The 23,091-nt window shown below is 34.5% G+C and overlaps 2 protein-coding genes and 1 long non-coding RNA gene across 7 annotated transcripts; 2 read left to right on the top strand and 1 right to left on the bottom strand.

Annotated features, from left to right (window-relative positions):
- Positions 1 to 1,005: 1,005 nt before the first annotated feature.
- Positions 1,006 to 5,152, top strand: LOC120072295 (probable LRR receptor-like serine/threonine-protein kinase At1g74360). Its single transcript, XM_039024750.1, has 2 exons — positions 1,006 to 1,472; positions 1,673 to 5,152. Exons 1-2 carry the CDS (start codon positions 1,403 to 1,405, stop codon positions 4,894 to 4,896), a joined length of 3,294 nt encoding a protein of 1,097 aa, XP_038880678.1. The 5' UTR covers positions 1,006 to 1,402; the 3' UTR covers positions 4,897 to 5,152.
- Positions 5,153 to 5,298: 146 nt separating this feature from the next.
- LOC120072298 lies at positions 5,299 to 13,628 on the bottom strand. 5 transcript variants are annotated; one of them, XR_005480411.1, is made up of 3 exons: positions 13,487 to 13,628; positions 13,257 to 13,369; positions 5,299 to 6,534 (listed from the first exon to the last, which is right to left on the bottom strand). It is a non-coding gene; the product is annotated as an uncharacterized LOC120072298 (long non-coding RNA). The 5 variants fall into 5 exon arrangements; XR_005480409.1 differs by lacking the exon at positions 5,299 to 6,534 and adding an exon at positions 7,049 to 7,460; XR_005480407.1 differs by lacking the exon at positions 5,299 to 6,534 and adding an exon at positions 7,049 to 7,418.
- Positions 12,106 to 13,942, top strand: LOC120072296 (dCTP pyrophosphatase 1-like). Its single transcript, XM_039024751.1, has 2 exons — positions 12,106 to 13,372; positions 13,524 to 13,942. The coding sequence occupies exons 1-2, from the start codon at positions 13,235 to 13,237 to the stop codon at positions 13,761 to 13,763; spliced, it is 378 nt and encodes a 125-aa protein (XP_038880679.1). The 5' UTR covers positions 12,106 to 13,234; the 3' UTR covers positions 13,764 to 13,942.
- The last annotated feature ends 9,149 nt before the right edge of the window (positions 13,943 to 23,091 follow it).

Below are 23,091 nucleotides of genomic sequence, written 5' to 3'. Positions count from 1 at the left end.
TCAAATTTTTAAAAAGCAAGAAAGGAAGAAAAAAAACAAAAAACAAAATATGGGAACATTATCAACGGGCCCTAGGCTATTACATTAGTAATCTTAAGTATCCTAATAGAAAAACTCATTTAATAATTAGACTATTTTAGATAATTTTGCATAGACCTATTATCAACTGAGACGTTGAAACTGATTTATCTATTACCTTAAGGAAGAAGAAAGGTCGATTGAATCACTAAGCTCCAAGATATCATATCAAACTAAAATGGATAATCCAATTTATTATTGAAAAAATAACAAATATTTTAGGATCCCTCTAGTAACCATTTCGTTTTTTGTTTTCAATTTTTTAAAATTAAGTCTATAAATATTATTTTCATCTTCAAATTTCTTCATTTGTTATCTATTTTTTATCAATTGTTTAAAGAATTAAGCCAAATTTTAATTTTTTTTAAAAAAATTAATTTTTAAAAACTTGTTTTTGTTTCTGAAATTAATCATTATATTTAAAGAAATTTGCAAATCATGATAAGAAATAGATAAAAAATGGATTTAATTTTTAAAAATAATTAAAAAAAAACGGTTACCACATGGAACCTAACAAAACATTTAACCCGACATACTTTTTGAAAACTCCAACACTCAATCTAATTTCAAAATGATTGCACATATATGGAAGATGAACAAAAATACAGAAGCATGAGATTAAAAAATAAAAAGATATGCACATATTAAACCGTAAAACAATTGACTAATAAAATGGTTTGAAGCTTGTAAATAAATAAAATAATTTCAATTGGATTAAATTATAAGGAAGATTTAGAATTTTGATCCATAGCATTATTGGTATTAAGGAAAGATTCCAACTTCCAATCCTGAAATTCTAAGTTCCAAATAGTTGAGTCAAACACTAAATTTGCTACGTAAGCAAAAGGTCAAGCAAAGCGGCTTGCTACCGTCCCCTGCCTGTGACCCTCACCTCACTTTCCCACCAACAACCATCCAACATTAAACTAACCAAACTTCTTCCATTTTCCTCCTTTTTTCTTTTTTTTTGCTCTTCTTCTCAATTCTACCTTTCTATCTCCTCATCAAAACCCAAGATTTTTCCACAAACAATTTTTTTCCCTGTTCTTCAATTTTATTTATTTATTTTTAATTTCATAGCCATTTTTTCCATCTTCTTTTTCAAACTTTTTCTTTGGTCTTTTGCAGGCTGTACTGCGTGCGTTTCAAAGACAATTCATTTACGTTCCACCATTCGAAACTTTTATCTCCAATTCTTCATTTTTGACCCCAAAGAAAAATTCCCCCGTCTTCTTAATCACTCTTCTGTCCTATTTTCATGGCTTCTATCTGAAAATTGTCCAACTCATTTTCCAGAGAAAACAAAGGACAAATTCATAATAGTATGAAGGAGAAAGACACTGATAATCATTCATGGCGTCTTCAAATTATCATTTTCTTCATCTTAATCATAGGTAATCACCACAAACACCCGTTTTCTCTCTCCCCTTTTGATTTTTCTGAATTGAGTACCTGAAATTTTAAACAAGTTTTGATTTCTATTTAGATTCATTGCTGTATGTGATCAATTTTGCGTTTTTTTCGAGGTGGGTCTGGTCAGATTCAATCATGTTTATTTGTTTTGTTTTTTATTTTTATTTTTATTTTTTTTCAGGTACTATTGTCGAGGGACAAGATTTGCGGAGAGACAAAGAAGTTTTGTTACGGTTGAAATCCTTTTTAGAAGAACACAATCCCATTAAACGAGGAAAATATTCGTTTTGGAATTTGCAGAGCTCGCCCTGTTCTTGGTCTGGAATATCCTGCAATCAAAACAAATCCCATGTCATCGGAATTGACCTTTCAAACGAAGATCTTTCCGGCAAAATTTTTCATAATTTCTCTGCCTTGCCGGAGCTGACGGACCTTGACCTCTCTAGAAACACTTTCTCCGGCGAAATTCCCGGCGACTTGAACAACTGCAGAAATCTCCGGCGGCTAAATTTGTCGCACAACATCATCAACGACAAGTTGAACTTGTCGGGATTGGTTAACATCGAGACTCTGGATTTGTCAGTCAACCGGATTTGGGGAGAAATAAGGTTGAATTTTCCAGGCATTTGCAGAAATTTGATGTTCTTCAATGTTTCTGGTAATAATTTTACTGGTCGGACGGATGACTGTTTTGATGAGTGCCAGAATTTGCAGCATGTGGATTTAAGCTCCAACAATTTCAGTGGTGGATTGTGGGGTGGGTTGGCGAGGACTCGGGTTTTTTCGGCGTCGGAGAATAAACTTTCCGGCGAGGTTTCGCCGGCGATATTTACAGGGGTTTGTAATTTGGAGGTGTTGGACTTGTCAGAGAATAATCTTTCCGGCGGAGTTCCAGCGGAGGTTTCCAATTGTGGGAATTTGTCTTCTTTGAATCTGTGGGGGAACCTATTTTCCGGGAAAATTCCGGCGGAAATTGGAAGAATTTCGGTTTTGCAGAATTTGTATCTGGGAAAGAACAATTTTTCTCGGGAAATTCCAGAATCCCTTTTGAATTTGAGCAACTTGGTGTTTCTTGATTTGAGCAAGAACAATTTTCGAGGGGACATTCAAGAAATTTTCGGAAGGTTTACACAGGTGAGATTTCTTGTTCTTCATGGGAATTTTTACACTGGAGGGATTCATTCTTCTGGAATTCTTAAGTTGCCAAGAGTTGCTCGTTTGGATTTGAGTTTCAACAACTTTTCAGGTCCATTGCCTGTGGAAATCTCTGAAATGAAGAGCTTGGAGTTCTTGATTCTTGCATCTAATCAGTTCACTGGGAGCATTCCATCAGAATACGGGAACTTGCAGAATCTTCAAGCTCTTGATCTCTCATTCAACAGCTTAAATGGGTCAATCCCAAGCAGCTTTGGGAACTTGACCTCACTCTTGTGGCTAATGCTGGCAAACAACTCTTTGACAGGTGAAATTCCCAGGGAGCTAGGGAATTGTTCTAGCTTGTTGTGGTTGAATCTGGCCAACAATAAGCTACATGGGCGCATCCCGTCCGAGCTAGCAAACATCGGAAAAAATGCCACAGCGACGTTCGAAATGAATAGACAAACCGAAAAGTTTATCGCTGGATCGGGGGAGTGCTTGGCAATGAAGAGATGGATTCCAGTAAACTACCCTCCTTTCAGCTTTGTCTACACAATCCTTACAAGGAAGAGTTGTAGAAGCATTTGGGATAGATTGTTGAAAGGGTATGGCCTTTTCCCATTTTGCAGCAAAATAAGGACTTTGCAGATCTCTGGTTATGTTCAGCTGACTGGGAATCAGTTCAGTGGTGAGATACCAAATGAGATTGGAATGATGAAGAACTTCAGTATGTTGCATTTGAGTTGCAACAATTTCAGTGGGAAACTCCCTCCACAGTTGGGAAATCTGCCGTTGGTTGTTCTAAATGTCTCGGAAAACAATTTTTCAGGCGAGATTCCGACCGAGATCGGAGACCTCAAGTGCTTGCAGAATCTTGATTTATCATACAACAATTTCTCTGGCATGTTCCCTAGAAGTTTGGTCAACTTGAATGAGCTTATCAAGTTCAACATCTCATATAATCCTCTCATAACTGGGGAAGTAATTCCAAGTGGGCAATTCTCGACGTTCGACAAGGATTCGTATCTCGGCAATCCTCTTTTGCGCCTTCCATCTTTCTTCAACACAACCCCACCAAAGTCACCAGGCAGCCCAAGAATGGCAGGATCTTCGAAAAGGAATTCGAGTCTAATTGGAAAGTTAGCTTCCATATCACTCATACTTGCTTTTTTGGTATTTGGGACATTTTCTCTTATAGTTTTCTTAATGGTGAGAAGCTCAGATGAATCACGAGGATTTCTCTTGGAAGATATAAAGTATATAAAAGACTTTGGTTCAAGTTCTCACAGCTCATCCCCATGGTTTTCGAATACGGTTACAGTCATTCGTCTTGACAAGACGGTTTTTACATATGCTGATATTCTAAAAGCCACCGGAAACTTTTCAGAGGATAGGGTGATTGGTAAAGGAGGATATGGAACAGTTTACAGAGGAATGTTGCCTGATGGAAGGCAAGTGGCAGTGAAGAAGCTTCAGAGAGAAGGAACTGAAGGTGAAAGAGAGTTCCAAGCTGAAATGCAGATTCTTAGTGGAAATGGCTTCAACTGGCCGCATCCAAATCTTGTTCAACTTTACGGATGGTGTCTTGATGGGTCGGAGAAGATTTTGGTCTATGAGTACATGGAAGGAGGGAGCTTGGACGATCTCATACTAGACAGACTAAGACTAAACTGGCGGCGACGCATTGATCTTGCAATCGATGTGGCACGAGCATTAGTCTTTCTGCACCATGAGTGTTTCCCCTCTGTTGTGCATCGTGATGTCAAGGCCAGTAACGTTCTGCTCGATAAAGACGGTCGAGGACGGGTGACAGACTTCGGCTTGGCTAGAATTATGGATGTAGGAGACAGCCATGTGAGTACCATGGTGGCTGGAACCATTGGTTATGTAGCACCTGAGTATGGACAAACATGGAAAGCTACGACAAAGGGTGATGTGTATAGTTTCGGAGTTTTGGCAATGGAACTTGCTACGGCAAGACGAGCACTTGACGGAGGGGAAGAGTGTCTAGTTGAATGGGCCAAAAGGGTGATGGGAATTGGAAGACATGGATTGAGTAGAGCAGTGATACCAGTTGCAGTTTTGGGGTCGGGCCTTGTCGAGGGGGCTGACGAGATGTGCGAGCTGCTCAAGATTGGGGTGAGGTGCACAAACGAAGCACCATTGGCAAGACCGAATATGAAGGAAGTTCTAGCCATGTTGATCAATATCATAGGCTTAAGAGGGGGGGATGAATTCAACCACATCTTCTCCCCTCCATCACTGTGATCAAGATTTTAATTGAAGAAATGTGCATACCCTTAGGTTGTAAGATAGTTTCATAGACATAAGATACTGATACCTACACAGTTCAATTTATTACCATTCATCTTGTAAACAAAACATTCATCATTCACAAAATGTTGAAAGAAAAAAGAAATCCTGTGCTTTATTTTTTGCTTTTCCTACTAGAATAGAGCTCAACTCCACTGAGATGAGTTGCATATGGCCCAAGTTGATTCAATAAAATACCTTTACTACATCAGGAATGGAAATGCTTGTTTCTTGATAGAGTAGGTCTTTCACAATGAATTGGTAGATTAAACTGTCCTTTGAACACCTTAGCATCAGATAAATTGGGAAAAGGATAGCTGAAAAAGGGCTCGTTTTTTGCTTTTGTTGATTGAATTCAATTGGGATTCAATTGTTCTAAGCTTGATTGCTTGGTGGTGGGCTTTCCAAACCAAGACCAAGTAAAGGCCCATCAAGAATCAACTCCTTTTATTGGAAATGTGAAGAGAGAGTAGCGTTTTGAAGGAAAAAGTTTAGGGTGATTGAATTAAGTAGCACTTTTAAGAATAATAATTAAGTGTATTGTAATATTTTTAAATAACTGTAAATATAGCAAAATTTATCGGTGATATACTTCTACTAGTGATATGGCCTATCACTAATAGACCACTACTCGCAAGGTTTGTCATGGATAGACTTTAAAAGCAAAATCTAAATTTTACTATATCTACAAATTCTTTTACATTGTTCTATTCAAATACTTTAGGCCTGATTGCTATATTTATAACTGCAAAACCCAAATCTCCCTACTTTTTCCTCATATTTTTCCATCCACAAACAACTACCTGGTGCCAAGGTAAGCATGACTTTAATTGACAAGCTAAAAACACAAAGCACTAGTAAATTTTAACACAACAAAACCCAAAGCTCCAGACGTTTTTCTCCCATTTTTCCATCCACAAACAACTACCTAGTGCCAAGGTGAGCATAACTTAACAATAATTGACAAGCTAGAAATTCAAAAGTAATTGACGAACGAGAGGTTCAAACCCTCATATTTTCACTTGCTTTACATTATAATTTTTTTTTAATGACAACCTAGCATTTACATTACAAAACAATTAAAACATTTCCACTTTTTGGAAAAATCAGAATGTTTTGAATTTTCACTCAAATTAATACATATCTAGAAGTAATTTTGAAATGGTTAGAATTACTTTTTGTCATATTCAAAATCATTTTGAAATACACCTTTAATTGTTAAAAAATAGTTTAATATTTAATTTTACGCATCTATATAGAATTTAATATGATCAAAATTGATTTTAAATGATTAAATACATGTTTTAGAGTGATTTTTATAATGATAAAAGTTATTTTAACCATTTGAAAATTACTCTCAACTATGTCCTTAATTTGATTGTCAAAGTCACTCCAACAAACTATGATAATATTAGGATTAGCTAACACTATCCAACCTGTAATTTATGAGATATTGAAAGTAGTAAGTAGATCTATCTGTGTGTCTATAGTCAAATTGTGGTTATTGAATAGAAATGATCGAGAATGGTTTCTTTTGTGCCCGAAGTTGAAGATCACGTTGCACTTAAATCAGACAGGACAAATCTACAAGTCCTGTAATGGAAAAAAGTACATTATTTAAAATAAATAATAATATATTAAAAAATAAAAAACCACAAATCTTCGATAGATTTGGTGTCAATTCTTGATTTGTAAAAGAATTGAACGCCATTTCCCCAGAATTGTAGTGCTTCATTTTGTGGACCCAAGTTGAGTGATGTAAACTCTCAGCTTCCACGTTTCTCACTCACAATGGTTGATAAAACCATCCAATTAAATGCGATTTCTTAAACAAGTTCTGGTTTAAAAAATAGTTAAATTAAAATTTTTGTCTGATTTCTAAACTTTCAGGATTAAAATTTTATTATCAATTAGCTTTTAAAAAGTTTAATCGGTCAAAAACCTCTTAGATACAAAATTGAAAGTTCATAAACCTATTACATATTTGATAAAATTTTAAGAACAAATAGATACAAATTTCAAAATTTTGATGAAATCATTATCTAATGATGTGAATTTGTGACATGTTCTTTCGTTTTATGTGGCAAATAAATTTCAAAATTAAATCTTTAAACAAAAATATAATTATTAAGAATATATAAAAATATTCTTCTTCTTTGATTGTGCCTTCCCTTTGCCCAATCTGTTCGAACCTTCGAGTCCAACTACCAGTTGTTCTTCACTACTTACTCACCTTCCCTCGTCACATATTATAAGCCCTAGACAATTTCATTAGGAGTGCTGTGTTCCTTTGCAAAATTATTTGACTTTAAACCGTTCCTTTGCAATGGAGACCGTCGAAGCCGGAAAAAATATCGTAGCACTCAAGGCAAGGTAAAAGGCGAGCTCAAAGAATAGCAGACATGGAAGTGGAGGAAATCGAAACCGCCACGATCCCCATCACTTCAGGAGGTGTAGAGGTCGGCGACGACAGGTGGCTGTCACGACAGATGGTTAGCAGCCAGACTCAAAGGTGTGAACTGGTGGATAGAAGGGATAATGGGAGAAGAAAATTTCTTAATAATTTAAAATATTATATATATAAGTGTCGGAACTAATTTACGTACACCTTAATTAATCTTACGAGATAATCCGTTTGATCCGAATATTAAATCCTACGTAAGTAGTTACTATTAATATTAAATTATTATATTTTTACTTTAGTTTTTAAGCTTATTTGCCACATTATCAAATAACATGTCAATTAATCTGCACCAACAAATAAGATAACCAATAAATCAGAGACCATTTAAAATCATTTTGAAAATTTCAAAATCTAAAGATATATCAACCTCATACCTCAAAAATAAAAAATATATTTTACCCTAAAAATTATTAGAGATATATATGACTGCAATACCTTCATCATTTAACTCATTTCAGAGTATCAAAAATGTCTGTAACAGTTCTTGCAAACTTAAATATTTGTTACAAATATCATCCAATTCTATTGGTAGTAGAGAATATCAATACCTTCATCACTTATTTTTCTATTCATAGAAGTCAGGCTGACGATGAAATCATTTGGAATTTTTATATAAAAAGAATTTTCTTGGTTAAAAGTGCTCACAATTTAGGCTTGGAACTGGCAGGTTTATACAGTGCTAGCTCTTCCAATAGAAATTTTTCTAAGCAACCATGGAAAGCCTTTTGGAAAGCCATAGCTCTTCAAAAGGCTAAGTTTTGTTGTTGGAAAATTATCCATGACTTATCATCCCTTCTAAGTCTATCTTCTCTAAGAAAGTTGTTCAATTTGATCTCATGTGTTTTGTGCAAAGCGAATATTGAGACATCATCCAATATTATATGGAACTGTCAGATAATAAAAGACATTTGGCCTCGCTTTCTTGATTCTAATGTGAATATCCTTTGTGATGGCAAGATGCAATGGAATAACCTAGATCATTGATTCTGGCTCATTGAGAGGGGTTTTAGGGGTTCTTCTCGAGATATGGCCAACAGCGTGGTTATTGCTTAGCAAATTTGGGAGGACAAAAATAAACTATTGTTTCAAAGAATTCCTACCGACACTAACACCATAACTACTTTGATTGAAAAACACCTTCTTCCGGAGGTGTTTGCTAGCCATGAAGTCCAATGGGAAAGTAATTGTAGAGGCTCAATCTTCGACTCAACGGCATGATATTCTTGGCTGATTCTCTCCTTCGAAGATTGTGTGAAAGCTTAACATTGCCACAACACGGAATCCTTCAAAATAAGTTCGAGGGCTGAGTTAGGTGCTTCGAGATTCTTTGGATCGTGTTCGAATAATTGGTTTCAAATTTATCTCTAGATGCTATGAGATCAAGGTTCTCAAAATACTGGTTATCTATAAAAATCTATATAGCATTCTCTCTACTAATACTATAGACATCGCGGTAAAGTTTGATTGCATAGAGGTTGTTCACCTCCTTTTGATAGGTCTTTATACCTCTTTTAGAGGTATCATTTTTCATTGAGAAGGTTAAATCTATAGCATTTGAGTCGGGTCTGTTTTTTAGTTTCATGTGAAGCGAGCTCATCCTCTTGCAGTTGAAGAACATGCTTTCTCTTTACTTCTTCCTCCTTACTTGAGTGGTTTGTTTTGTTACTCTTTTGATATAATTTTTTAATTTGCCCATGTTACTAAAAAATATATATATAAATATTGTGTGTCAAAATATGTTTTTAATTTATTTGGTAGCATTCATCATAATCTTATAGAGAATATATTCTATCTTATTTTATTTTTTCATTAAAGACCTAGTGGAGAAAATGTAAATTATTACCATGTTGAATCTTATTGATTGAGATGTGACTAAAAAGAAAAAGAAAAAGAAAAAGAAAAAGAATATATATACACACACTAAAGTTGGAAAAAGAAACCAAAAAATTAAAAAGATTACTTATTATGGAATGGCATAATGCGACATTTTTCTTTTTATTTTTCCTCTCTCTCCATCGGTTCGTATAATCATTAGACTTTCCTTTTTCTTAATCTTGAGTTTAATATTCACTGTTCCTAAGAAAAAAAGTAATATTAACTCTTTAAGAAAATAATATTTTAAAATTATATATTTTACTTGAAAGTTGTTGTTACTTAAAAAAGTAAAATTATATACACACTAAAGTTGGAAAATCTCTTATCCTTCATAAATTAAAAGTTTAGTCTATAAATTTCAGATTTTTATTTTCGAATTGATATCTATTTACTTTCTAAACTTTAAAAAACATCTAATAAGACCTTAAATTTTCAGTTTTGTATCTAACAAATCCTTAAATTCTTAATTATTTAATAGATTCTTGACTATTTTTGAACTTATGGAATTATTAGATACAAAATTGAAAGTTTAAGATTTTATTAGACATAAAATTTAATTTTATATGTAGTATAGAGGTTAATTTCTAAAAAAATACGTCAATGATTTATTAAAAACAAAATTAAGAGTACGAAGATATTAGAAAAAATTTCAGACTCAAAGTCCTATTTCCCACAAACTTGAGAGTGTCATACACTTTTTAAAATCTAAAACCCTTTTAAACACAAACATAAATTACAATCAAGTTTTCAGTTTTTTTTTTAAAAAAAAAAAAAACAGCGTTGTAAGATGTGTAAAATTACAAAAGAATAAAAGTAAAATACGATATTGAAAAGAAAAAAAAGGGACATAGAAGTAAATTAATCAAAAGTACTTTTCTTGTTTATTGGTATCATTTGCCATTTTCTTTTCTTTCAGAATTAGGGGGATGAAAAAGATGTCCATGGCAAAACAAAGCTTTTATAGCATAGCGATTGATAAGTATAAATTAGAATGGGGAAATAACATTTTATGAATATCGCTTGCTCTTTCCTTATATGGATATAGTCTAAGCTAAAGAGAAAAAGAGCTAGAGAGAGACAGTGGGAGGGAAATTAGGAAAAGTAGAGACTAAAGAGTGATTAAATGGTAAAAATCACGAATATAAGTGTTTGGTGCAACTAATTTTCAATCAAAAGAAAGAACCCCACAGCACTTAGAAGCAATTATTGGTTGCCCAATTTCACATACATTATTTGTACCATTTTCCTCTCAACTTTCCTTTTCTCCGTTGCAATCATCAACTTTAAATATGTTCTCTAGACAATGTTTTTTCTTTTTGTTTCATTTTTATATGTCAATTAAAGCTAAGTTATTATTATTATTTTTTTTTTAAACAACTTTTGAAGGGAAGTCCAAATCAGATATTTTAAACCAAGCTATTTGAATAGCTTTCATGGCCTAGGGGCAACCCTCAACTAGTGAGCAGGTTGGTCTCCACTCATGAGGCGAGCAGAAAGCCCTCCAACCAACTTCTCCTTTTCATTAACTTCCTAATCTCTTTGATAGAATTATCATTATGACTTCTCTTCTTATTTTTTTATTTTTATTTTTTGAGTGAATTACCATTATGACTTATGGGACTACCATTATGATGTTTATTTAGAAAAAACAAATCCATAAACTCATGAGAGTCTCGCTTTGTGTAATAAACTTGTTAATTTTAGAAAATGTCTAATAGATCAAAAACACATTAAACATGAAAGTTCAAGAAGTTGAAACTTGAAGATGGATAATCTAAACCTTCATTGAAACTAAGGGAAGGTCGTATTTGGAAACCTTTAGAGTATGTTTGGACCGACGATTATCTTAATATTATAATAACTACCTCTTGCTACAATAAATACTATTTTGTATTCTCCAATTAGCTACAATCAACCTTATTTCAAAATCCTTATTTGCTACAGTATTTACTATTTGCTCCAGTTTTTACTATTTTACATTCATTATTTTTTTATTCATTGCTACAGTGTTTACTATTTCATTCTTAAACCAAAATAGTTTACATCTCAAACATACTATTATAGTCCAAACTAAAATAATCTATATCTCAAACACACACTATTATAACCCAACTATAATAACCTAAGACTATAATAACTAACTTTTTGCCCCAAACGCCCTCTTAAAGTTCAATGATTTATTAGACTTGTTGAATACTTTTCTAGAGATATCCAAACTCAACTTGAATAAAAATTTAGGAAGGAAACTTATAGATGTCCTAATAGTTAATATTACTTCATGAATTAACCTAGCTTTTCGAAACTCTAAGAGAACGTTTTGAGTAAGAAGTAAAGTTGATCAGTTGAAGTTGTTAAATATAAAGAGTTATTTAATGGTGGAATTCACAATATAAAAAATAAGTTATTGAATGGGATTAATATATATATTTTTTTTTTTATGAGACCACCAACTCTTTGAATCGAAGAATGAGTGGAGTTAACCTCAACCCTTACTCCTTGGCCAAACATTCTCCAACTTTTTAATAGGTAGAGGCTGTGGTTGGGGAGATAGAGGATGATTAATTGAAAGAAAGGAATGGTGGTTGTTTAGGTGCTGGGAAAAGGAAAGATGAAAGCAATAATACTTTTCTCAACTGAATTTGTCTGCTTTTCCTTGCAAACTTCGAGATATTTGTCATCAAATTCCACAGTCTTCCATCGCAATCTCCGGGATTTGTATAACGTGTCTCCGCCTCCAGTTTGTCTCAATCCAGTCTGCACTTCCACATCGATTCCTTTCTCTTTCTCCATTATTTGTGAAGTTAAAGATGGGTTCGACTATAATGAATAATCACAAGGGTTGTAGTCTTGTAGAGAACCAAATTTTAGAAATCATTGGAATTAAATACTTTCATTCATCTACTAACATTCACAAACCTTCCACTATAACTATGGTTACTATTCGTAACTAACTTTTAGAGATTATTTGGGAAAAAAAATACATTTCTAAATTCTTGAGATCCACGAGGTAAAGAGTTAGTATCACACAAAAGTGATGACTTTTAGTCGTAGGACTCATGACTTTTTGGACCAAACAAGCAAAGGATTTCTCAAAATGTATAATTAATTGTGCATCTCATTTTTCATTGGTAAGAAATGTAAGGAGAAACAGGGACAAAAAAGCATTTTCTAAACGGATATTTAGAGTTTAAAAATATTATCAATCAAAACACTTACTTGAAAACACTATTCTCTAAGTGTTTTTATACCAATCACTTCAAACTCTCTTCAACGAGTAATACTTGACTAATAGTTAAGTTACAATCGAAAAATACTTAAAGTACATATCGGGTATCACCTATCTTTGTGTATTTCACTAACTTGTCCTATCATAAGATGCAATCTAAAATGCAGCTGATTTTTTTTCCATTTGTAATTTTGAGTAAAAGGCACTACATTAGGTATATTTACCCAGTCAAAACTAAAAGTGCTCCTAAATATAGCCTAAAATTGCAAAAATTATCAAAGTTCAAATACCTGAAGTCTTGTACTATATATAGCCCAAAGTTTACCCGACTAATACAGAACATACACATACTTGAAACTAGGATCAAGGATCCAAAAGTCACACAAGCTTCAAGTTCAAAAGATTGAAAGTAGAGGGGAAGTATTTTTGTGGTGTAGAGAAGTGGAGAGACATGGCATGGCATGAGGTGCAACAGTAGATAGGTGATTTGAACTTTGAAGTGATGAATGGGAAGATGGAGACAAGCTTTTCCACACTTCACATGCCTTAATTACTGTTTTATCTTTTTATCAAACACCTCAAGTGCACGTCCCACTATCATCATCAAATTCCCTCTGTCTCTATCTCATTCGCTCTCCCTAAACTGACTAATATAAATTTATGGCCCAACCTAACTCAGAGATCACAACCACAAGTACCTAGCAGATAAAAACAAATCATAGAGAGAAATGGAGAGTCATTCTTACGAACCTGAAAAAACCGCCAAAGACGTCTCACTGCAGGAACTCAGAGACAGGCTCGCAGAGTTCGCCCGAGTTCGAGGATGGGAACAATACCACAGCCCTAGAAACCTGCTCCTAGCACTTGTAATCAATCGAAAACAAAAAAAAAAAAACCTTGAAATTAACTACTCGATCTCCTGTTTAAACCTAAAAACAAACAAGAATAAGTAAAAGCATAGGAATAATAATCAATCTTACTTGTTGTTGTTGTTGATGGAATTGCAATTGCTTGCAGGTTGGTGAAGTCGGAGAGCTATCGGAGATATTCCAGTGGAAAGGAGAGGTGGAGAGGGGGCTGCCGAACTGGAGCGCGGCGGAGAGAGAGCATTTGGAAGAAGAGGTATCGGATGTGTTGCTGTATTTGGTGCGTCTCGCCGATGTGTGTGGCCTTGATCTCGGCCATGCCGCTCTCTCGAAGCTCGTCAAGAATGCCAACAAGTATCCTGTTGCCGCTTTCGCTCGCGCGCTGCCATAAACTTCGCGCCCTTCTCTTTCCTTTTCTCTCTGCTTTTTTCTTATTTTGTACTCGTTTTTGCTTCGTGTTGATATGGACAGAGAACTGCCTCGGTTTACTGATACTCATACTGGTCTTTTTGTAATTTAAATTTTCTCGTTTTCAAATTCCTATGGATAAATAATTCTAGGTTAAAATATCATTTCTGTTTCTCTGGAGTTTGTTTAATTTTAAATTTTTAAGGGCACCTGCAAAAAGGTAAAATAAAATACATTAATTAGTTCATAGTCCACATGTTTGTTGTTTACAAAATGCTTTCTGCATAGAAAGCTTTAAAAAGACCGTATATTTCATAAATGTCTTAAAATTTGAATTTTTTTTCAAATATTTTATGTTAATTTTGGACAATTATATCCTTTTTTATTTATTTATATCCGAATTTTATATATATATATTTTTCTATTTTCAAAGTTACTTAAATGATAGGGAGAGAACATATATATATAAGAGAGAAAAATGTATTTAATATAACTTATTTATTTATTGGAGAGAGAAAATGTATTTATTGTAATTTTTTTCTATTTTTCAATTTGGAAAAAAATGCATTTAATGAAATTTTATTTTCTATTCAGTTGGTTTTCATGTATCAACTTATTGGCTTTTTTTGGCGAATTAATGGTTATATTAAACCTAGTTTTAAATATACCCTAGAACATTTTGTTAGGTATTTGAAACTATTCTAACCAATATATGAATTATACTACCATTTATAAATTAGATATTCACTCAATGTTTGACATAAATCACAGTATAAACCAATATATGAAATATAACATAGTATATAAATCTTCATAAATTATATTTACACTACAGTATATATATCATAATATATGAAGTCTAAATAAAAAAATAAATACTCTTGTTTATATCAAATAAACAAATACATATACCCCAATATACAAATTCATACAGAAGCTAAAAAAAAGTACATATATATACAGTATATATAAAAAAAATAAGAAAAAATAAAACTGAAAGTTGAATCGGTTCATTTACCCCGAGTGCGCCGTCGCCATTCATTTACTTCGAGTTTGTCGTCGTCGTTCATTTGCTCCGATGTGAAACCTGGATCTCTATTTTCCTACTTAAGTAAGTGATTAAGGGGTTAATTAGGAGAAAGTTAAATCTTATGTTATGTAAATAATCTAATAATTTTACAATTGTCATAATAACTGTAATAATTGTCATCTTCTGTGGATCAACAATTAATAAGAGTGAATGTAAACTATAATGGTTAGGTATTATAGTTACGATAACCATATTTGATCTTGGAGTACGAGTAGAGTCCCTAAAAGGATAAAAAGAAGAGAAAACCTTGAAGACTTAAAGATCTGTCTCTTATACACATCTAGATGTGTATAAGAGACAGAAAGAGAGCGAGATTGGAGAGAAACTGGGAGAGAGCGAGAGTGGAAAGAGCGAGACCAGCGAGAAAGTGGGAGAGAGCGAGAGTGGAAAGAGCGAGACCAGCGAGAAAGTGGGAGAGAGCGAGAGCAACCTGAACGCCTCATTCGAACGTCACGCCCACGCGATCGAAGGAAACTGCCTTCATTCTGTCACTTACTAGTACTCAAATTGGCTTGTGCATCGAACAGCCGGGCATTTATGCGTTGAACTTGGCCACGATCTTATAGATTATGCATTAAAAATCCTAAATTGAATACAAACAAAGATTGAAGACGCAAGGGCAAACGTCAACCAAAATTAGGTGTCCGATTAAGAGAAATTCTTAAACCCTAAGAAATTGTGTTGGATGCATTTGGGAAGAACACATTGAACCAAGGTGAAGTCAGCCTATGTTGATAAAGGGAGGATTAAATATTTGGCCATGCAGCCAAGTAGGTGGTGTCAACACCATAACAGGTTTGGACGCCTATAAATAGAGCCTTTGGGATTTCATTTTCAAATCATAAATCATAAAATTCGTAAAGAGAGGGGGAGAGTAGAGTGCATTGGACAATGAGGGTGGAGGAGAATGCATCAACTTGAGACGAGGAGATCTCCCAATCTACTCAAGCATTTGATGTAATTCCAAAGCCATCTGAAAGATAAGAGAGTCTAGTGTTCATGGTGAGGCTGCCGGAGAAGAAGCTCTAAGGAATTGGGCTGGAGAATGAGAAAAAGACAGAGGGGTCGAGCTATTGGGTAAGTTGGACCAGTTTTGATGTTTGGATGATTCTGGCTAAATTATGAAGAATTATGAGCTAATATTTTATGGTAAGCTTTTTGAGACATTTTAGAATAGTTTTGTAGAAGGAAGTATCTCAAAATAAGGTTTAGAACTATGAGTAATCTAATTTTCAAGTTAGATCTGGATTCTAGGGGTAAAAAGGGAGCCCGAGGTAGAAAAGGGAACTATTAGAAAGGCTCCTATGCAATTAAGGTGAGTGTTATAGTTTTGATAGTTAACATATATCGTGAGTGTTATAACTTTGATCATTAACACATAGTATGAGTTTTATAGCGTTATAGTTTCGATATATCGTGAGTGTTAGGTTGCTTTGATAGTAAATGCATATTATGAGTATTCACTTAGCTTTATACTCTGATATTGGAATATATGCATCTATAGATGCAAATTACATGCTTTGGTAATATGATGTTGCCATGATATTTTTTGTGTGTGACTATGGAAATTGCGATTATACCCGGGATGTGGTTAGCATGCTTGAGAAAAAGTGCTTGCGGGGAAAAATTGGTTAGCTTCGGTCGGCGGAAAAATATGGTCGGCTTCGGTCGGCGGGAAATAATAGTCGGTGACAACTGGCGGAAAATATGGTAAAGTACCTAAGCATGACTAGTGGGATAAATAAAATGGTCGATGTGCACATTGGCGGGAATTGGGGTCATAGGAAGGTTTCCATAGATGATTGTATTGATTGATGATATGATATGCATGCTACGTGTAGCTTTTGGGATAAAGATTACTGGTTGCATGATTATATCTTTGACTGTGCATGAGTTATAATGCGAGTGTTGGCATGTGATTGATTTCCTAAAAATGATGATTTTCAAAGTGATTTTCATCTTAAAAGAACCACTCACTGGGCTTAGTAGCTCACACTCTTCAAAATGTTTTCTTAATTCCCCCCCAGGTAGCGGAAGATGAGAAGTTCCAGGGTGCTGCTAAGGTCAAGGTCTGCCGCGTGCCCCAATTACACTTCCGGAGAGTTTTTACAGTTGTCGTTATAAATTTTGTTGTTAAGTCCTTAAGTTGTAGAAACGTTATATCACTGTCGTAATAAAAAGATGGGTCTACTTAATCTGTTATAGTTTATCTCCTTGACTTAATCATTCCGTTGTGTATAAGTTATAGTATGGTATCAGAGTTATTCCGCAAGAATCATTAGGCAGTAAGTGTCAGCTCAAGGGTTGATAACTGCTGCAGTTGCATCCCTCTCTCAGGCTAAGAAGGTGGTCTGGGGGCGGGGTATGACATCCGAATCCATCATTGTCGTTCATCCGCTCCAAATCCGTCATCGTCGTTCTTGTCGTTATATGCTCGCCCCATCGTTGGATCGCCTCACGCCTTCGTCTCTCGTTTGTAACTCACACCGCTGGAAGGGAAAAATAAAGATGGAGGGAGAAGGAGAAAATGAAGGGAGGAGAAAGAAATGGTTTTGAAGCATAAGAGGAGAGAATATATGCATGAGGGAGAGAGAGTACTATATATATATATAATATAAGTGATGACTAAATTGTAAATAACCATTGATATTAGTGAAAACAGGGAGACTAATATATTTTTTTTTTTTTGGTGTAAAAAATGAAATGTTCAAGACATTAATGTAATATGGGTATATTTTTAAGGTCTTTTATGTAGAAATCCTGTACAAAAATGACAAAAATGCAGTCGAACTAACATGTAAAATGTCATAAATATCCTCACTACTGATGTGCACTTGATACATCCAATACATTTAATACACTATTGATATACACTTGATACACCATTGATATATACTTGATATATCCGATACACTTGATACACTATTAATATACACTTGATTTTTCTGATACACTTGATATATTATGAATATACACTTGATAATGATGCGTTTGATTGATATACTTGATACACTTGTCAATCATGCACTCATTTATAGTGCTGATACACTTGACTGATACATTATTGATAAATATGATAACGATGCACTTGATATATCATTGATATACTTGATATGCATTAATTTATACCACCTTTTTTTTTTTTTTTGCTTAATACTATTGATATACTTATAATGATACACATGATACAAAATATATTAAGTTTACTTTTTTTTAAAAAAAAAAAAACATAATACTAAACATCTCTTTCTTCCCAAGCAACATACCCCCATCCCCCTCCCTCTCCACATCTATCTTTCACCAACCAATGCCGCCAACCACTTACCCCTATCAATCACCATTTCACCTCTCCCACTGCATGTTCGGTCATCAATCTCTCTCATCGTTTTCCTCTCTCTATCAATTGCCTTCTTTGTTTTTCTCTCTCTATCACTTGTCGTCAGCCACTACTCTGCTGCACGTTAGGTGTTCATATGTTGCTATCAATGTTGGAGGAGGATCACTGATGAGAAGAAACGTAAGAAGAAAAAGACGGGAAGAAGATATCGTTCCTAGGCAATTTGGGAATAATAAAAAATGGAAAATAGAATTTTAAAAGTTTTCCATATATATAAAATACAAAATAGTAGACGACGTGCCTACATTACTATATTCCTAAATTACCACCCAATGAAATTTCTCTATTTTTAATTGTACTTTCAATTGTTCGATTTTAATCTCTTTAGAAATCTTAAATTTAATCCTGATGGGTTTTTTTTTTCAAAAAAAAATTATATTACTTATGAGCATCTTCACTTTGAAATTTGAAAAAAAAATTCACATATTATATTTCTTTGTATGAAAATTATTATTATTATTATTATTTAGCCTGTTTCGATAGAAGTTAATTTTGAAGGATTGAATTTATGATTTACTAAAAGTGTATGGACTAAAATTAGACAATTAAAAATACATGGACTAGTTGAACAAATATAAAAGTACATGGACCAAAATAGTATTTTTACCATAAATTTAAGTTATGACGATTTTATTCTTGTTTTATATTTTTAAAATTTATGTTTGTTTTTCCTTAATTTTTTAATTATGTATTTCATTATTGTCAGATAAATATTATAAAATTTTAGTCAAATTCTAAAAATAAAATAATTTTTTTAAAAACTATATATATATTTTTAGTTTTTAAAACTTGACTTGTTTTCTAAAACATTTGTTGAACAAGAAATTTTGGACTAATCACAAATTGCCACGTCATTCACTAAATTAATGACAAAATTCCACATCATCAAATTTGGGACCAACTAGGAGGTGACATATGTCCCAAATTGAAGTTGCAGACAAATTTCGATGAGCCACATGGTTTTATCATGACTGTTGAATCAGATAAGATTAATTTGACCCAATTTGATATTATTATTTGGGTTAAAAGTCCAATTGAGCCAAAAAATAGAACTAATTTGACCCAAATGTCAAATAAGGCCTAAATCCAATTAGTTGGGCCGAGGGGCCACGTCCATTGACCAACCAAGTCCAAGCTCATGAAGCCCACCTGAGAACTCTATAAATAAAGAGACTTTCCTCATTTGTGGGGGTCAACAACTCTACACCTCAGAGGACCTAAAGAGAATTCTCCCAATCATCCGAAGATGCTCTAACTACTGAAGCTAGACACTTGAAGACTGAAGTCCTTTGAAGATACAAGCATTATTCCAAGACCTGAAGCCTAAGAAACACCACACGCCCTGCTTCTATACATCAAGCATACGTATTCAACCGAGAGAGAATCAGAGAATCAAGTACTAGAGATCGAACCACATCGCATCAAATCAACATCAACAGCAACACCAACTCAAGTTCAACTCCACGAAACAAGTTTCTCTGGAAGCCTCGTGCAAGCACTAATCATCTAAGAAAATCAACAAGCCTAAAGGTCGATCGTCCAAGAAGATCATCAAGCCCAAAGGTCAATCATCCGAGAAAATCAACAAGCCCAAAGGCCTATAATCCTAGAAGATCAACAAGTACAAAGGTCGATCATCCAAGAAGATCAACAAGCCCAAAGGTCGACCATCCAAGAAGATCAATAAGGCCAAAGGCCGATCAATCAAGAAGATCAATCAGCTTAAAGACTATAGTTTATTTTGAAAGCATCAAAATATTATGTATTAGAGATTGTATTCATTTTCCATAAAATTAATACAAATACAAAGTTCAAGTTGCACGAAATAAATTTCTCTTGAAATCTCGTGCGAACAGATTGGCACGCTCGGTGGGACCTATCTACCTCTCATCTCTCTCTCAACATTCAAGTAAACTAATAGCACAAAAGAAAGTTGCATCCAAAGCAACACCTACATAGGACTTGTCACCTACAACCATTCAAAGGAGAGCATGCAGGAGCAAGAACAAGGTTTTGTCTTTGTAGAGAAAAGCTGGGAGCAACTGATGGAATCTTCTAAAGGCGATATCATCATAAGATAAAATCCCTTGTTTGAGAATTCTGCCTCTGATTTTGACCAATCAAAGGAAGAATCATACATTGACGTAGTGTCTGTCATGATAGTTGATGTAACGAATGAATCGACCATGGTGGATATGGAGAGAAAGATAAATCCCTTAATGAAAGCTATAGAAGAGCGAGATCATGAAATTGCTGCTTTAAGAGATCAAATACAAGCTTGAAAAACTAATGAGTCGAGTCAATCTCCAACTACAAAAGCCAATGACAAAGGAAAGACTGTCTTTCAGGAAATTCAGCTGCCACAATCCACCTTCTTGCCTCCTTGTCAGTTCAACAGTTGCAGAATATGATCACAGGCTCCATAAAAGCTCAGTATGGAAGACCGTCACAAACTTCTTTTTTGTGCTCCAAGCCGTACACCAAAAGAATCAATAACTTGAGAGTGCCAATCAGGTATCAACCTCCAAAGTTCCAGCAATTTGATGGAAAAGGCAATCCAAAACAATATGTTACTGACTTCATTGAAACCTGCGAAAATGCAGGAACCAAAGAAGACCAACTAGTCAGGTAGTTCATTCGTACCTTGAAAGAAAATTGGTATAATGATCTAAAGTCAGAAGCAATTGACAATTAGAAACAGTTGGAAAGAGAGTTCCTCAACTGCTTCTACAGCACGATGCACACCGTTAGCAAGATGGAGCTGACGAACACCAAAGTGAAAGGGAGAGTTGGTCATCGACTACGTCAATCGATGGAGAGCTCTGAGTTTGGATTGCAAAGACAGACTCACTGAATTATCCACAATGGAGATGTGCACCCAAGACATGCACTGGGAACTCCTTTATATTTTGCAAGGCATAAAGCCTCGTATATTTGAGGAGTTGGCAATATACGCTCATGATATGAAGTTGAGCATCACTGATAAGGGAACTAAAGATTTCCTAGTTCCTAAAGAGAGAGGATAAAAAAGAAATCAATGGGCACTGAAGAAATCGTTGAGTAGTGCCACAAAAGAATCTATGGTCATTCATGTGACCCTGTTGAAATTTTCCTCCAAAGGAAAAGAAACAAAGTTTGAAAGAAAGCATGATGGCAGCCGAAAGCGTTGCCCAACTTTCAAAGAAATATAGGAGAAGGTTTATCCATTTCTTGACTCTGATGTTGCTGATATGTTAGAGCAATTATTAGAGAAACAACTTATTCAACTGTCGGAATGCAAGCGACTAGAACAAGCAAGAAAAGTAGATGATTCTAACTACTGTAAGAATCTTTGAGTCGTTAGTCACCTAGTTGAAAGTGTTTCGTGCTGAAGGAACTGATTCTAAAGTTGGCTCGTGAAAAGAAGATTGAGCTAAAGCTTAATGAAATAGTTCAAACAAATCACGCGGCAGTAGCAATGACTTTAAGTGTCCAAAAACCGTTTGCGTTTCATAATCAAAGAGAAAACTTCATCCAGTTTGGGACTTTTGAGCCTATAGTGGTTCGGTTCCAAAAAGAGATTCTAACAACAGATTTTCGAAGCAAAGATGATCCTGTTGAAGATGAAAATGAAGGGTGGATAGTTGTAACTCGTTGAAAAAGAAGACAACCAAATTCCACCCAAAAAGGGTCGCGCTCCTATCGAAGCTATAGAAGAAGGAACAAGACTCATAAAAAGAAAGGGAAAAAGGAGGCATGGAAGCCCAAACCTGATAAGGAAGAAGACAAAGACTTTCCTCAACTTCGATGATCGATAACTTTGGCAGAATTTCTCCAAAAAACTTTCACAATAATCATTCAGAAGAAGTATCAGAAGTTATTGGATATCATGTTGTTAGCATAACGGAAGTTGACAACAACCATATAGCTATTAAAGAATTCAGTGATTCAAAAGAAACCGAGCAAAGAGTTTGTCTTCGATCGTATCAAGCCTTCAACTACTCGATCTTCAGTCTTCCAAAGATTGAGTATGGCCACGATAGAAGAAGGAAACCAATGTCCAACGTCTACTTCCAGTCGAACTTCAACCTTCAAAATGCTAAGTATCTTCACATCAAATAAATATCGACCTTTAACATTTGATTTTGATCGTCTCAAGATGACAAACGATCAACATAAAAGAAAGATGAAAACATTGAAGGCAAGATCATTTCATGAAGGAAACAACGATGAGAAGATTCACAGTTGTGTTCCTTCACACATGAAGAGAAAATTATCTGTTGATATAAATACAGAAGGTTCTTTAATAAGTGAAGCCAAAACTCATCATATTGACGAATCCTAAAAACGAACAGGATGATCAAAGTCATGATGAAATAAGAGCTTCTGAAGTTTAAATGTAGAAGCTTCTCATCATAAGAGCCTAAACTGCATAGTGCTTCTCATCATAGGACTTGATCCCTGTCATTGTAAAGATTACATAGGCAGCTTGAAAGAAACTTCAAGTTCAATCCAGCAAAAAAAAACATATGAACTATGTCATGACTTAATTCCTTTTTTCAAGGGTATGTAGGCAACTTAAAGAAATTTAAGTTCAGCCCACAAAAAAAGGGTACCATAATCACCCTACTTATGGCGCCACATGACAAATTGAAGATGTTCATCCCTGTTTAAGGCGACACAGCAAATTCAAGATATTCATCCCTTTAAAGAGCTAACACAGTAAATTAAAAGCATACACTTGGAATTGCGTTTCGCTTCCTCTTCGAAGTCAAGTTCAGAGGCTTCATCACTTCCTCTTTGAAGTCAAATTTAGATGTTTCGTTTCTTCCTCTTCGAAGTTTA

The sequence above is a fragment of the Benincasa hispida genome, chromosome 2 (genome assembly GCF_009727055.1).
Source record: "Benincasa hispida cultivar B227 chromosome 2, ASM972705v1, whole genome shotgun sequence".
Classification (NCBI taxonomy): Eukaryota; Viridiplantae; Streptophyta; class Magnoliopsida; order Cucurbitales; family Cucurbitaceae; genus Benincasa; species Benincasa hispida.
The sequence above is the reverse complement of the archived record's forward strand: the minus strand, read 5'-3'. Positions and strand labels throughout refer to the sequence as shown.

What these genes read in the sequence shown, in the direction of transcription:
- LOC120072296 (XM_039024751.1), top strand. Translation starts at nt 13,235, where the DNA reads ATGGAGAGTCATTCTTACGAACCTGAAAAAACCGCCAAAGACGTCTCA. An exon ending in GAAACCTGCTCCTAGCACTT is followed by an intron (nt 13,373 to 13,523) that starts GTAATCAATCGA and finishes AATTGCTTGCAG; the next exon opens with GTTGGTGAAGTCGGAGAGCT.
- LOC120072295 (XM_039024750.1), top strand. Translation starts at nt 1,403, where the DNA reads ATGAAGGAGAAAGACACTGATAATCATTCATGGCGTCTTCAAATTATC. An exon ending in TTTCTTCATCTTAATCATAG is followed by an intron (nt 1,473 to 1,672) that starts GTAATCACCACA and finishes ATTTTTTTTCAG; the next exon opens with GTACTATTGTCGAGGGACAA.